At 40.7% G+C, this 17,497-nt stretch overlaps 2 protein-coding genes across 2 annotated transcripts; both read right to left on the bottom strand.

Annotated features, from left to right (window-relative positions):
- Window positions 1-5,446: 5,446 nt before the first annotated feature.
- LOC110507103 (olfactory receptor 6N1) lies at window positions 5,447-6,382 on the bottom strand. The gene has a single exon (XM_021586971.3). It carries the CDS (start codon window positions 6,380-6,382, stop codon window positions 5,447-5,449), a length of 936 nt encoding a protein of 311 aa, XP_021442646.3.
- Window positions 6,383-7,313: 931 nt separating this feature from the next.
- Window positions 7,314-11,613, bottom strand: LOC118944640 (olfactory receptor 1D2-like). The gene is made up of 2 exons (XM_090223452.1): window positions 11,020-11,613; window positions 7,314-7,325 (listed from the first exon to the last, which is right to left on the bottom strand). The coding sequence occupies exons 1-2, from the start codon at window positions 11,611-11,613 to the stop codon at window positions 7,314-7,316; spliced, it is 606 nt and encodes a 201-aa protein (XP_090079578.1).
- Window positions 11,614-17,497: the final 5,884 nt, after the last annotated feature.

The raw sequence follows: 17,497 nt of genomic DNA, 5'->3' as shown, positions 1-17,497 counted from the left end.
AGAGTCTTATATGGTGACCTACCGAGTGGCTAGGACTATTGTGGATGACTTCATTCTTCCTGCTGCCGAGGATATGGCTGGGACAATGCTGGGGGAAAAGGGAAAAAAAACTATATAGACAATGCCTTCATCAAACAACACTGTTTCACGACACATCCGTGACATGGCAGGAGATGTTTTGAAACAATTACTGCTTCACATACAAGCCAGTGAATTATATGCGTTACAGCTGGATGAGTCAACAAACGTGGCGGCCCTGGCACAGCTCCTGGTATACGTATGTCCGTTACGTTTATGGGGGGGAAGACATCCTCTTCTGCAAACCATTGGAAACCAGGACAACATGAGAGGATTTTTAAAAAGTACTGGACAGCTTTATGACATCAAATGGACTTTGGTGGTCAAGATGTGTTGGTATCTGTACTGATGGCTCAAAAGCATTGTCAGGGATACCCAGTGGAGTGATAACGCGTGTGCAAGCAGTTGCTCCCGACGCCACTTGGGTACACTGCAGCATCCACCGAGAGGCTCTTGCTGCCAAAGGAATGTCTGACAGCTTGAAAATACTTTTTGGACACTACAGTGAAAATTGTTCACTTTGTTAAAGCAAGGTCCCTGAACCCTCGTGTATTTTCTGCATTATGCAATGATATGGGCAGCGACCATGTAACGCTTTTACAACATACAGAAGTGCCCTTCTGGGGGGCAAAGTATTGATACTTTTTTTTAATTGAGAGATGAGCTTAAAGTTTTCACTTGTCTGACCGATTGCATGATGAGTTTCTAACACAACTGGCCTATCTGGGTGATGTTTTCTCTCCCCTGAATGATCTGAATCTAGGATTCCAGGGACTCTGCAGCTATATTCAATGTGCGGAACAAAATTGAGGCTGTGATTAAGTTGTAGCTCTTCTCCGTCTGCCATAAAGTTTAATTGCATCAGAAGCCACTGCTACTTAATATAATGTTTACATACCCTACATTACTCATTTATGTATATACTGTACTCTATATCATCTACTGCATCTTTATGTAATACATGTATCACTAGCCACTTTAACTATGCCACTTTGTTTACATACCCTACATTACTCATCTCATATGTATATACTGAACTCGATACCATCTACTGCATCTTGCCTATGCCGTTCTGTACCATCACTCATTCATATCTTTATGTACATATTCTTTATCCCTTTACACTTGTGTGTGTATAAGTGTTGAAGGAATTTAATTCCTCTGTTTTAATACCCAATTAAATTAAACACTCAGTCAATTCATAAGGATTTGTAAGACCCATATTTTATAGGAATGGACAGAGCCCCGGTCTTAAAAGTCAAGTAACAGCCTTTAATCAAGAGAGTACTGAGTTCATACACATTTTACCACAGGTTATAAACTGAAAATGACGTCAGCGTTTTCTAAATGTTCCGTCTCTTCTTGACACTGGTAGAAGGCCCTATAGCTCTCAAGCCTTCCCTCCTCGCCTAGAGCCAAGGTCAGTCAGTGTAGATAAGCATTCTAGACAGTCTGGAGATAGTTCATTCATTTGTACCAAGGAACAGACCGTCATTGTTCTAACTTTTGCCCACGTTCACACGCACACATTATTTTCAGTACTGGGATCAAGAATGAAAACTCATACATATACAGTAACATTTAGTATTCTGATTAGTACATGTATAGTAACATAATAGTATTCGGATTAGTCTGTCCTGATTGAAATGTATACATAATTAGTCATCATTGATGAAAATTCCCTTAACAATAAGGTAGTAGTTTTGGAATTGTTAGGTTAGATTACTCGTTGGTTATTACTGCATTGTCGGAACTAGAAGCACAAGCATTTCACAATGCTCACTAGTGTAACCAGGAGGTGAGGCCTCATTTAACACAGTAAATTAATCAGGCTTAAGCCATGTTTCAGTCAGGCCAAACACATCAAGATTATGATCAGTGTTTAGTTAATTGACTATAATTGCCTTTGAAGTAAGGGATCTAACATTAAGTGGCCATATTTTGAGATGTGAGGTATCACGATCTCTTTCAATAATGACAGGAATGGAGGAGGTCTTTATCCTAGTGAGATTGCTAAGGCGAACACCGCCATGTTTAGTTTTGCCAAACCCAGGTCGAGGCACAGACACGGTCTCAATGGGGATAGCTGAGCTGACTACACTGACTGTGCTAGTGGCAGACTCCACTAAGCTGACAGGCTGGCTAACAGCCTGCTGCCTGGCCTGCACCCTATTTCATTGTGGAGCTAGAGGAGTTAGAGCCCTGTCTATGTTGGTAGATAAGATAAGAGCTCCCTCCAGCTAGGATGGAGTCCGTCACTCCTCAGCAAGCCAGGCTTGGTCCTGTCTGTGGGTGAGTCCCAGAAAGAGGGCCAATTATCTACAAATTCTATCTTTTGGGAGGGGCAGAAAACAGTTTTCAACCAGCGATTGAGTTGTGAGACTCTGCTGTAGAGCTCATCACTCCCCCTAACTGGGAGGGGGCCAGAGACAATTACTCGATGCCGACACATCTTTCTAGCTGATTTACACGCTGAAGCTATGTTGCGCTTGGTGATCTCTGACTGTTTCATCCTAACATCGTTGGTGCCGACGTGGATAACAATATCTCTATACTCTCTACACTCGCCAGTTTTAGCTTTAGCCAGCACCATCTTCAGATTAGCCTTAACGTCGGTAGCCCTGCCCCCTGGTAAACAGTGTATGATCGCTGGATGATTAGTTTTAAGTCTAATACTGCAGGTAATGGAGTCGCCAATGACTAGAGTTTTCAATTTGTCAGAGCTAATGGTGGGAAGCTTCGGCGTCTCAGACCCCGTAACAGGAGGAGTAGAGACCAGATAACAAGTGTAAATCATTTGACATACTGCCTGAAGCTATACATTTCTAAAACAATCATACCACCATAAGACTGTAAAAATACATCATTTTGAATTGTCAGAATATGAATATATAATATACATTCATCTTGGATTTCTAAAAACGTAGTGATTAAATTTTAAAAAATTCAGAATGTGATATTTCTGTTCGGCATTTCTTGTATCTTGTTTATTTACACTATATCACTCTAAATGTGTAGCCTATATTCAACCATACTTTCTAGTTACATGAATATTATTCTTATTGCATCAATGAAATAATGAATTTTATTCAAAGTGGTCGTGATGATCCACTTATTTTGAGAGATACACTGAGGAGGCCTGGTTATAAAGACATAGATGCGTTATCACAACTTAATAACCTAAAAAAAACTTTACTTTTGGATTTGTGTATGAAATGGAACCAGCGGCCAAAGGTTTGAACACTGATATTCTGATGTTTTTTGACAGCGCAATGTGAGTTTTTATTAGAGTCATTATAGCAATGTAACATTATTGATCTGTCAGTTTCCCTATATAATTCCCTACTTTCACACTAACATGGTATAAACAGCTCTACAGGCTTCACTGTCATGGTGCACAGTCAGTACACAACACTATGCTCATCATGTCTTAGCAGGATCAGACAGCGAGGGAAGGCCAGTCTTTAGAGCGCAGGTGAATTTTGCAGTCTATTATAATAATCAGTGAATAGATACAAATATCCATCTTGAGTTGATGGGTAGGCTACAGTCTGAAATCTGGGAATAATGGTCATTTCAATTATTGAACAATATAATGTATAAATGTACACCAAGGCAATTCTTTGTCATGCCTCATCTGAGCTGGCTACATTCTGGCAAAGACTATGTTCTTTTGTCTCACTTTCTCTGTTTTTGTTTGCTTGGAAATGTTGACACTGGAGGCTGTTATAATAAGAAACTGTGTAACCATAGCATGTATAGCAACTAAGAAATGCATTGCCAATAATTGGAAGGTTGGTCATCCTCCCACAATGTCACAATGGATGGCAGAAATGTCAAATAATGTACACTAGATTAAGGATATACTGTACAACTTTGATAAGGTCTGGGTGCCTTATGGAATACTGTATGACAAATGGGGTCTGTAATGAAAACATTTGTATTTTTTGTCAAGCAGTCACAAATATATATATATCAATTCCCCATTAGAAATATCACCAGTAGCTGCCTACATCTACCATTAATTCACCGAATTTCCCATCTGCAATGCTTATTTGGTTAGGGTAATTTACTGTTCTCAATGTCAGAGTGGATTTGTGTTTTGCTGAACTCACAACCTATGATAAACTTGTGAGAAACAAGTTTGTCTGATATGTCTGATAGTATTTCTGATTGTCTTAACTCACCACCACTAATGAACTGTGGAGCTTCTCAAAGTAATTTTTCTACACCTCAAACAGCAAGTAAACAGTCTGTTTTTAGAATCCGTTAACCTTTAAGAATGACAATAGTATTTCAACAATATTTCCAGCTCTCTCCCTTTTGAGAAACACTCGGCATGAGAGGTAAAAAGGTAATGCTCTGATCCAGTGGAAACGTCATAAAATAACTGACCCAGTTGATAGTTGATACAGTGTTTCGAGATGGTTGCAGACAGGCCATGGATAGCCAATGTGATTTATAGGATATTTAATTGTATCAGTATATGTTCTGCATGCAGGATGCATTGTTTTTATGTGTCGGCTTTATGCCGGCTATTTTGACATAGTTGACAGTGGCACCAAAAGTTCCTTTTAGATTTGTATTTAGATTACTATTGTAGAATGTATATTAACCACAGACAATGTTTTTGAGATAGAAAGACTATTAAAACTATAAATTAAATGAAACTGTTCCACGAATATGTCCCGATGAAAATCTTAACTGTCTCGCAGGTTGGTAGAAATGCTAAGATAAACAGGCACATTGGATGTGTCTATATATGAAAAAATCTGTTTTAAAATTTTGACAAGTTGATTTGTCGAAAGACCAAGGTTTTTGTTGTTGTTGTTGTTTTCGTGTACAGCACTTGTAGAAATGCAGGAAATTTGCATTAGATGCCCCAGAAAATGTAGGGAGGACCCCCAGACCCCCCTACTCTTCTAAAACCAGAGTTGCGCTGCTTGCAATTTCAAAAAATAAGGCACCATTTAACATTACAACAGTTTTGGCAGATTTTACCGTTATTTTTGTGGACATCTGATATGAGAAAGTCTCCCTGTTGTGTAAGATCCTGTAATGAATGTTTCATATCGATGATTGTAGAAGGTGGATTAACCACAGACAATGATTTTGAGATACAAAGACTATTAATAATTAAATGAAACAGTTCCACGAATATGTGCCTATGAAAATCATAACTGTATCGCAGGTTGGTAGAAATGGTAAGATAAATAGGCACATTGGATGTGTCTATATATGAAAAATCTGTTTTAAAATGTAGACAAATCGAATGGTTGAAAAAAAAGACTACTTCTTGGTTGACCAAGGTGCATTTTATCCTTGCTTCTGATATAAAGCAGTTTCCCTGTTGTGTAGGATCATGTAACTAACATCTCATATCAATGATTTTATGTGCATTACACTTTCTAAAAACTGCCCTTCGAATCTGTTGGAGGTTAAGTCCATATATGAGAGGGTTAAAGACAGGTGGTATAACAAGGAATTGTACGGCCATTGCATTACGCATATTTAGTGTACTATTTACGTTATTCCACCCTTGCAAATTGTCAAACAGGGTCACTGTGATGAAAATAAATATTGTTATTAAATGTGGCACACAAGTCTGTGTGAACTTAATCCTTCCCTTAGCTGACTTTACACAAGTCCTTACAATCTGACAGTAAGAAAATACAATGAAAAGTATCTGTAGAACATGAACCACTATTACAAATTTGTTCAAATTCTGATTGATGGTAATGGGTAAACATGCATGTTTCAGTATAGACGGAATGTCACAGAAGATCTTATCAATGCGAGATCCACACAAAGGAAGTCTAACGGCTAAACTAACTGCTATGAGTGCTATAAATAAAGGATAACACCAAGAAAATAAGAGTAACTTTCTAACAGTTAAAGATGTCACAATGGTATGATATAGTAGTGGTCTGCATATCGCCACATACCTGTCGTAAGACATCACTGTTAGAGTAGAAAGTTCACACATGACAGATGTGTATATTACATAGGCTTGAGTGAAACATCCACCATAAGATATCACCTGAACATCTGACTGAAGGTCCAGTAAGAACTTGGGGTAGAAACCAGCAGTTCCATACAATCCATTGACACACAAACTACACAGAAAGATATACATGGGCTCATGGAGACCTTTCTCCTGAATAATTGTTATGATCAGAGGCAGATTCACAGTGATGATGAGAAGGTATGTGATAAGAGGCAATATAAAATAGACCGATTTGTTGTTAAATGTCTCTTGTAAGCCAAAGAGATAAAAGAACTTGACTTGGCTTGAGTTCTCCATGGCTTTTGCTAATTTTCTTCCTCTGGTCAATGCAGCAATTCGTAGTCCTTACAAAGCTTCAGCATGTATGGAGGTGAATGAATTCAAGTGTGAATCATTTTATTCTGTGTAGGCTCAGAAAGCTGTCTCCAGGAAATGTCTTCTTGCTTGAGAGAGGGATTCTGCTCCAATAACTTGTCCTTCTGGCCTCTAAATATATCATAGTGTATGATCACATGGGATTGTAGTTTCAGTGTCAACATGTAACCACTCCATAGAGATGGATCTACATTGAGTTTATGACAAGCAACTAATTGGATTATATTTACTCTATTTATGCATTAACCCAGCAAACAGGGGATGTCCTAGGGACACAATCGGCAGTGTATCAAATACTTGTTCTCCCCACTGTATATATATTTTTTATGGTACATGAGACACTGATTCGCGCCTGTCTCAATGAGGAGGCCGCAGGGTTGCCACGGTCCAAGAATATGGGGATTGTGGCTCAGACGCACAAGGCAGGTCTCTCTCCAGAATGTGTGCATTGTTTGCTATGTCTATCATATCCCCATTACAAATATCACCAGTAGTTGCCTACATTTACTGTTAATTATCATAATTACTAATCCGCAATGTTTATATGGTTACGGTAATTTCTGTTAATGCTTTGAATATATTATTATTGCAATCATTTATCGTTCTCAATGTCAGAGTGTGTTTTGCAGAACTCACAACCTACGATAAACTTGTGAGAACCAAGTTTTGGTTTATTTCATTCTATTGACGAATTTTGTCAATTTATTTTTTGTTTTTCGTTTGAAACTCTCCTGTCAATGTTGAGTAAGGACGTGCACCTGTGTTGTCTTTCCTGTCATTGTGTTTGACTGTTATTTTATAAAATCAATTAATTACCTTAAATTATTACGCTATTAAATTAACCACATAACAATTAAGTAGTAATCTGGGGCACCACAGAAAAAGTTGATTTAATGAGTTACCGTTTTCTGAATGAACTCTTAAAGATATAAAGATCTATTACATCAGTTACAGTCAATTCATTCTTATTTACCTTCAGTCTCATTCCGAATGTCGTTGACTTCAAATCTGCATGAACACTAGCATCTGCACGAACCCTGGCAGGTAGCCTAGTGGTTAGAGCGTTGGGCCAGTAACCGAACGGTTGCTAGATCGAATTCTTGAGCCGACAAGCTAAACATCTGTCGTTCTGCCCCTGAACAAGGCAGTTAACCCACTGTTCCTAGGCTGTCATTATAAATTAGAATTTGGTCATAACCGACTTGCCTAGTTAAATCAAGAAAAAATTATAAGAAATGATGAATCAGCGACATACAAATTGGTTTGATTATTTATTAGCTAAATAATCACATGGAATTATATATATTCACAAACAGGATAGCTTACACATTGATTAATACACAAGGAAATTAAAAGTCCCTAGTGGACTATTCCGATATGATGGCTTGTTACAAAAATAAAAATGTGAAAAGGACTTCACTATCGTACATACAGCTGATAACTATGCTCATGGAAATGCAACTACTTTGAACATGGGGATTGTGGCTCAGATGCACAAGGCATATCTCTCTCCAGAATGCGCTCTCTCCCACCATCCAGTGCACCTCCCCAGTCTGGCTACGGTCTCCAGTCCAGAGCCTCCGGTGACGGTCCCCAGTCCGGAACCTCCGGCGACGGTCCCCAGTCCGGAACCTCCGGCGATGGTCCCAAGTCCAGAACCTCCGGCGACGTTCCACAGTCTGGAACTTCCTGCGACCGTCCACAGGCTGGAGCCCTCCTTTGCGCCGGTGCCCAGTCCAGGCACAGTGTCCAGTCCCACTCCAGGGCAAGAGCCTCCCTCTGCGCAGGTGCCCAGTCCAGGCACGGTGTCCAGTCCCACTCCAGGGCAAGAGCCTCCCTCTGCGCCGGTGCCCAGTCCAGGCACAGTGTCCAGTCCAGCTCCATGGCCGGAGCCTTCCTCTGCGCCAGTGCCTAGGCATGGCGTCCAGTCCAGCTCCAAGGCCAGAGCCTTCCTCTGCGCCGATGCCCAGTCCAGGCATGGTGTCCAGTCCCGCTCCAAGACCGGAGCCTTCCTCTGTGCCGGTGCCCATTCCAGGCACGGCGGCCAACTCAGCTCCGTGGCAGGAGCCTACCTCTTACCTCGACTAACCGGTGCCCCCCTGTCATTGACTCTGTACCCCGTGCATATAGCCTAGCTATTGTTATTTTACTGCTGCTCTTTAAATATTTGTTACATTTATTTTTTAAAGGTATTGTTCTTAACAACATTGTTGGTTAAAGGCTTGTAAGTAAGCATTTCACTGTAAGGTCTACAGCTGTTGTATTCGGGCTCATGTGACAAATAACATTTGATTTGATTTTAATGGAATCGATCTCATATCTCATCTCATAATCTCCCGAGTGGCGTAGTGGTCTAAGGCACTGCATCTCAGTGCTAGAGGTCTCACTACAGACACTCATGTTTGAATCCAGGATGTATAACAACCGGCTTTGATTGGGAGTCCCATAGTGTGGCGTGGAATTGGCACAGCGTTGTCTGGGTTTGGCCGGTGTAGGCCGTCATTGAAAATAAGAATTTGTTCTTTGAAAATACTTAATCATGTAACTAATTCAGTTGAATATTTTTGAGGGTTGCTCCCTAACTTTGAGTTTAATTAAGATTTGTGAAGATTAAAAAATATCTACAGTACCAGTCAAAAGTTTGGACACCTACTCATTCAAGGGTTTTTCTTTATTCTTACTATTTTTTACATTGAAGAATAATAGTGAAGACATCAAAACTATGAAATAACAACTGTGGAATCATGCAGTAACCAAAAAAGTGTTGAACAAATCAAAATATATTTTAGATTCTTCAAAGTTGCCACCCTTTGCCTTGATGACAGTTTTACACACGTTTGCCATCCTCTCAACCAGCTACCCCTGGAATGCTTTTCCAACAGTGTTAAAGGAGTTCCCATATACTGAGCACATGTTGGCTGCTTTTCCTTCAATCTGCGGTCCAACTCATCCCAAACCATCTCAATTGGGTTGAGTTTGGGTGATTGTGGAGGCCAGGTCATCTGATGCAGCACTCATCATCCTCCTTCTTCGTCAAATAGCCCTTACTCAGCCTGGAGGTGTGTTGGGTCATTCTCCTGTAGAAAAACAAATGATAGGAAAAGGGGGATACCTAGTCAGTTGTCCAACTGAATGTATTCAACTGAAATGTGTCTTTAACCCAACCCCTCTGAATCAAAGAGGTGCGGGGGGCTGTCTTAATCGACATACACATCTTCGGCGCCCAGGCTACAGAGGGTTAACTGCCTTGCTCAGGGGAAGAATGACAGATTTTTACCTTGTCAGCTCAGGGATTCGACACTCTAACCACTAGGCTACCTGCCGCCCCACTAAGCGCAAACCAGATGGGATGGCGTAACGCTGCAGAATGCTGTGATAGCCATGCTGGTTAAGTGTGCCTTGAATTCTAAATAAATCACAACAGTGTCACCAGCAAAGCACCCCCGCACCCTCACACCTCCTCCATGATTTATGATGGGAACCACACATGCGGAGATCATCTGTTCACCAATTCTGCATCTCACAAAAAGACGTCGGTTGGAACCAAAAATGTCAAATTTGGACTCATCAGACCAAAGGACATATTTCCACCAGTCTAATGTCCATTGTTTGTGTTTCTTTGCCCAAGCAAGTCTATTTATTATTGGTGTCCTTTAGTAATGGTTTCTTTGCAGCAATTTGACCATGACGGCCTGATTCATGCCGTCTCCTCTGAACAGTTGATGTTGAGATGTGTCTGTTAAAAGTTGTAAAGTTGCCTTTACATTTGATCATTTTCATTTATATTAAGATTGTAGAATGTAGATCAGCCACCAACAATGATTTTGAGATACAAAGACTATTATAAATTAAATTAAACTCTGACCACAAAAATGTGCATATGAATATCATAACTGACGCGCAAATTGGTAGAAATGGTATATAAATTGGTACACAGGGTGTGTCTATATATGGAAATATACATGTTAAAAATGGACAAATCGATGGGTCGAAAAAAAAGACTACGTTTGATCGACCAATAGAAATGCAGGAAAGTAGCAATAGACCCCCAGAAAACCCTGCCAGATTATGTCACCACACTTCTAAAACCAAAGTTCGCCCCTTGATATAGGTATCTAGAAATGAAGCACCATTTAACCATGCAACAGTTTAGCAGATTTTAACTTTATTTTTGTTGACTTCAGGAAGACTCCCTGGTGTTTAAGATCATGTAACTAAAGTCTCATATCAATGATTTTATGTGCATTACACTTTCTAAAAATGGCCCTTCGAATCTGCTGGAGGTTAAGTCCATATATGACAGGGTTAAAGACAGGTGGTATAACAAGGAATTGCACAGCCATTGCATTACGCATATTTAGTGTAATATTTACATTACTATTCCATCCTTGCAACGTGTCAAACAGGGTAACTGTGATGAAAATAACCATTGTTAATAAATGTGGCACACATGTCTGTGTGAACTTAATCCTTCCCTTAGCTGACGTTACACAAGTACTTACAATCTGACAGTAAGAAAATACAATGAATAGTATCTGTAGAACATGAACCACTATTACAAATTTGTTCAAATTCTGATTAATGGTTATGGGTAAACATGCATGTTTCAGTACAGACGGAATGTCACAGAAGATCTTATCAATGCGAGATCCACACAAAGGAATTCTGACAGCTAAACTAACTGCTATGAGTGCTATAAATAAAGGATAACACCAAGACAATAAGAGTAACTTTCTAATAGTTAAAGATGTCACAATGGTATGATATAGTAGTGGTCTGCATATTGCCACATACCTGTCGTATGACATCACCGTTAGAGTAGAAATTTCACACATGACAGATGTGTATATGACATAGGCTTGAGTGAAACATCCACCATAAGATATCACCTGAACATCTGACTGAAGGTCCAGTAAGAACTTGGGGTAGAAACCAGCAGTTCCATACAATCCATTGACACAGAGACTACACAGAAAGATATACATGGGCTCATGGAGACCTTTCTCCTGAATGATTGTTATGATCAGAGTCAGATTCACAGTGATGATGAGAAGGTATGTGATAAGAGACAAGATAAAATAGACCGATTTGTTGTTAAATGTCTCTTGTAAACCAAAGAGATAAAATAACTTGACTTGGGTTGAGTTTTCCATAGCTTTTGTTAATTTTCTTCCTCTGGTCAATGCAGCAATTCGTAGTCCTTACAAGGCTTCAGCATGTATGGAGGTGAATGAATTCAAGTGTGAATCATTTTATTCTGTTTAGGCTCAGAAACTCCATGAAATGTCTTCTTGCTTGAGAGAGGGATACTGCTTCAATAACTTGTCCTGGTAGCCTCTAAATATATTGTAGTGTATGATCACATGGGATTGTAGTTTCAGTGTCAACATGTAACCACTCCATAGAGATCTATATTGAGTTTATGACAAGCAACTAATTGGATTATATTTACTCTATTTATGTATTAACCCAGCAAACAGGTGGATGTCCAAAAGACATTAGGCAATGTCCCCATTAGGTCCATTTCAGGCAGCGTTGACCAAACTCTGTCCTGCACAAGCATTTTTTTGCCCAAGCACTACATAGCTGATTCAAATCAAATCAAAGTTTGATGATTAGTTGATTATTTGATTCAGCTGTGTAGTGCTAGGGAAAAGAACAAAACATGCACCCCTTGGGGTCACCAGGTCAACGTTTGGGAAATGCTGTTTAAGGGTTTCAGCAAGACGTTATCCCACTGATGTTCTGAGAACATTAAATGAACATTAAAACATGACATTTACTACGGGACCATAAGAGGGCGTTCAGTACAGATACCGGTTTGGTCGCAGTATAACGTTATGAAAAGGTATACTGAACAAAAATGTAAATGTAACATGCATTTTTAAAAGACTTTACTGAGTTACAGTTCATATAAGGAAATCAGTCAATTGAAATAAATGAATTAGGCCCCAATCTATGGATTTCACATGACTGGGAATACAGATATGCATCTTTTGGTCACATATACAGTACCTTTAAAAAGGTAGGGGTGTTGATCAGAAAACCAGTCAGTATTTGGTGTGACTTCTATTTGCCTCATACAGCGCAACACTTCTCCTTCGCATCGAGTTGACCAGGCTGTTGATTGTGGAATGTGGATTATTTCCTCACTCTTCTTCAATGACTGTGCAAAGTTGCTGGATTTTGACGCGAACTGGAACACGCTGTCGTACCCGTCTTTCCAGATTATCCCAAACTTGCCTGGTGAGTATGCAGGCCATGGGAGAACTTGGACATTTTCAGCTTCCAGAAACGGTGTCCAGATCATGCAAGATGGGGCTGTGCATTATTCTGCTCAAACATGAGGTGATGGCGGCAGATGAATGGCACGACAATGGACCTCAGAATCTCATTACAGCATCTCTGTGCATTCAAATTGCCATCAATAAAAATCAATTGTGTTCATTGTCCATAGCTTATGACTGCCCATACCATAACCCCCCCACCACCGTGTTCACAATATTGACATCAACAAACCACTCTTCTACACGATGCCATACACGTGGTCTGCAGATGTGAGGTCGGTTGGACCTACACTACCGTTCAAAAGTTTGGGGTCACTTAGAAATGTCCTTGTTTTTGAAAGATTGGCACACTCTGGGATGCTGGCCTTCAAGGCAGAGTTGCAAAGAGAAAGCCATATCTCAGATTGGCCAATAAAAAGAAAAGATTAAGATGGGAAAAAGAACAAAGACACTGGACAGAGGAACCCTGCCAAGAAGGCCAGCATCCCGGAGTCGCTTCTTCACTGTTGACGTTGAAACTGGTGTTTGGTGGGTACTATTTAATGAAGCTGCCAGTTGTGAGGCGTCTGTTTCTCAAACTAGACACTCTAATGTACTTGTCCTCTTGCTCAGTTGTGCACAGGTGCCTCCCATTCCTCTTTCTATTCTGGTAAGAGCCAGTTTGCACTGTTCTGTAAAGGGAGTAGTACAAAGCATTGTACGAGATCTTCAGTTTCTTGGCAATTTATCGCACGGAATAGCCCTCATTTCTCAGAGCAAAAATAGACTGATGAGTTTCAGAAGAAAGTTATTTGTTTCTGGCCATTTTGAGCCTGTAATCAAACCCACAAATGCTGATGCTCCAGATACTCAACAAGTCTAAAGAAGGCCAGTTTTATTGCTTCTTTAATCAGTACAACAGTTTTCAGTTGTGCTAATATATTTGCAAAAGGGTTTTCTAATGATTAATTAGCCTTTTAAAATGATAAACTTGGATTAGCTAACACAACGTGCCATTGGAACACAGGAGTGATAATGGGCCTCTGTACGGATATGTAGATATTACATTTGTTTTTTAAATCAACCGTTTCCAGCTACTATAGTCATTTACAATATTAACAATATCTACACTGTATTTATGATCAATTTGATGTTATTTTAAAGGACATTTCTAAGTGACCGCAAACTTTTACATAATAGGATTGAAAAGTGGTGGACATTACTAGAAAATAAATTAATAAAAAGTACAGCTGAAGTCGGAAGTTTACATACACCTTAGCCAAATACATTTAAACTCAGTTTTTCACAATTCCTGACATGTAATCCGAGTTAAAATTCTCTGTCTTAGGTCAGTTAGGATCACCACTTGATTTTAAGAATGTGAAATGTCAGAATAATCACAGAGAGAATGTTTTATTTCAGCTTGTATTTCTTTCATCACATTCCCAGTGGGTCAGAAGTTGACATACACTCAATTAGAATTTGGTTGCATTGCCTTAATTTTTAAAACTTGGGTCAAACGTTTCAGATAGCTTTCCACAAGCATCCCACAATAAGTTGGGTGAATTTTGGCCCATTCCTCCTTACAGAGCTGGTGTAACTGAGTCAGGATTGTAGGCCTCCTTGCTCGCACAAGCTTTTTCAGTTCTGCCCACAAATTATCTATAGGATGGAGGTCAGGGCTTTGTGATGGCCACTCCAATACCTTGACTTTGTTGTCCTTAAGCCATTTTGCCACAACTTTGGAAGTATGCTTGGGGTCATTGTCCATTTGGAAGACCCATTTTCGACCAGGCTTTAACTTCCTGACTGATGTCTTGAGATGTCCAAACATAACGATGGTCATTATGGCCAAACAGTTCTATTTTTGTTTCATATAGCCACTTGCCCTGTTAACTGTAAGAAACCCTACTCTGGTGAGCCAGACTGGGAGTCCCCTAATTTCCATCACCTGCCCACCTTTTTTTTTGTGATTCTGCTGTGGGGAGACCAGTCTAAGTCTCTCTGGGTGCTCATTGACTCTGGGGCTGATTAAAGTTTTATGGATGCTTCCATGGTTTCCGAATGAGGTATTCCCTCTCAACTACTCTGTCCCCATGGATGCAAGGGCACTCGACGGCCGCCCTATTGTAAGAGTCACCCATAGCACAGTGCCCCTTCAAATACGGGCATCAGGAAACCACAGTGAGACCATACAGTTCCTCCTTATCGATTCCCCCCATGTTCCTGTGGTTTTGGGATTTTCTTGGCTCCAGAACCACAATCCTATTATTGACTGGACCACAAGCTCCATCCTGGGTTGGAGCCCGTTTTGTCATTCTCGTTGCCTTAAAGCGGCACAGCCGTCGTTGAGACGTCCCCCTCAGGACGTAAAAAAAGCCTCGGATGTCTCTGTCGTTCCCACTGAGTACCATGACCTCCTGGAGGTCTTCAGTAAGGCATGTGCAACTTCTCTTCTCCTGCACCATCCTTATGATTGTGCCATTGATCTCCTCCCAGGCACCACACCATCTCATGGTCGGCTATATTCTCTATCTGGCCCGGAGACCAAGGCCATGGAGGAGTACATAGAGGAGTCTCTGGCTACTGGAGGCATCCGTCCGTCTGCATCTCTTGCCGCAGCAGGGTTTTTCTTTGTTGAGAAGAAGAACAAGACCCTGCGTCCGTGCATTGACTACAGGGATCTGAATGATATTACGATCAAGAACTTCTCCAGTGGGCTATCATCTTTTACAGCTGGACCTTTGCAATGCCTACCGTCTGGTTGGAATAGGCGAAGGAGATGAGTGGAAGTGTCACTAACGTCATCTTGGAAATGACCGGACCAAGGTGCAGCGTAGTAAGCGTACATTTTTTATTTACTTAGAATGTCGCCAACAAAACAAGAAACAACAAAAATGAATGTGAAGCTTACTAGGGCTATACAGGCCACTAACAAAGACAAGATCCCACAAACACCAAAGGAAAATGGCTACCTAAATATGATCCCCAAAAAGAGACAACAATAAACAGCTGCCTCTGATTGGGAACCATATCAGACCACCATAGACATACAAATAACCTAGACCTACAAAAACCATAGACATACAAAAAACCCTAGACAATACAAAACTAGCGTACCCACCCTAGTCACGCCCTGACCTAACCAAAATATAAACAAAACAGAGATATCTAAGGTCAGGGCGTGACATTTAGACATCATTCAACACAGCCAGTTGACATTATGAGTACCAGGTCATACCATTTGGACTCGCCAACTGTCTTCCAGGCTCTGGTAAACGATGTGCTCCGGGACATGCTATACCGTGGTAGGCCTGATCACCGACAACAATGAGACAGGCTATAGGGAGCAGGTCAGAGAGCTGGCCTTATGGGGCCAGGACAACAACCTCTCCCTCAACGTGGTCAAGACAAAGGAGATGATTGTGAACTACAGGAAAAGAAAGACCGAGCACACCCCCATTATCATTGACGGGCTGTAGTGGAGCAGGTTGAGAGCTTCAAGTTCCTTGGTGTCCACATCACCAACAAACAAACATGGTCCAAGCACACCAAGACAGTCGTGAAGAGGGCACGACAAAACCTATTCCCCCTTTGGAGACTGAAAATATTTGGCATGGGTCCTCAGATCCTCAAAAGGTTCTACAGCTGCACCATTGAGAGAATTGGGAGTCCCATAGTGTGGCGTGGAATTGGCACAGATTTGTCTGGGTTTGGCCGGTGTAGGCTGTCATTGAAAATAATATTTTTTTCTTAAGGACAACAACGTCAAGGTATTGGAGTGGACATCACAAAGCCCTGACCTCAATCCTAAATTTGTGGGAAGAACTGAAAAAGCGTGTGCGAGCAAGGAGGCCTACAAACCTGACTCAGCTACACCATCTCCGTCAGGAGGAATGGGCCAAAATTCACCCAACTTATTGTGGGAAGCTTGTGGAAGGCTACCCCAAAACGTTTGACCCAAGTTAAACAATTTAAAGGTAATGCTACCAAATACTAATTGATTGTATATAAACTGCTGACCTACTTGGAATGTGATGAAGGAAATAAAAGATGCAATAAATCATTTTCTCTACTTTTATTCTGACATTTCACATTCTTAAAATCAAGTGGTGATCCTAACTGACCTAAAACAGGGAATTTCGGATTAAATGTCAGTAATTGTGAAAAACTGAGTATAAATTTAGTTGGCTAAGGTGTATGTAAACTTCCGACTTCAACTATATGTGTGGGGACCCTCTAGTCTGGTAATTTACACTGTAGAAGAAGTATGTGACATCACCAATGTGCTGGGCTCACATAGCTATCAGATCTATCATTAACTCTTTAGCAGGAGTTTGTGTGCTATGTATTGTGCACCTTGTACAAGAAAGAAATGGTTCGGTGAAACCAATCCAAAGCCTCTGAAAAAGGACGGTTTCCCGGACCATATAACCTAACCAGGGAAAACAGAGTAACTCTGGACCCTAAGTCATAGCTATACTTTAAAATGTAGGCCCAGAGCTATTCCTGCTGAGGTAAAAGTGAGGACCCTTATTGTCACTCTTGGATATCCTAGGCCTTCAGTACACTTTCAATGACAGAATGTGTGTCACAAATGGCACTCTATTCCCTATATAATGCATCACTTTTGACCAGAGGGCTCTGGCCAACATAGGGAATAGGGTACCATTTGGTATGTAATCAAGACCAGCCGTGCCTCTCCTTCAGCCCCTCAGGTCTCTACAGGTTAATAGCTGCATTAATTGGGTCCCAGAGAACGAGGTGATTT

The sequence above is a fragment of the Oncorhynchus mykiss genome, chromosome 27, assembly GCF_057628025.1.
Source record: "Oncorhynchus mykiss isolate SJ-2025 chromosome 27, ASM5762802v1, whole genome shotgun sequence".
Classification (NCBI taxonomy): Eukaryota; Metazoa; Chordata; class Actinopteri; order Salmoniformes; family Salmonidae; genus Oncorhynchus; species Oncorhynchus mykiss.
Note: the sequence above shows the minus strand (reverse complement) of the source record. Positions and strands in the feature narration are given on the sequence as shown.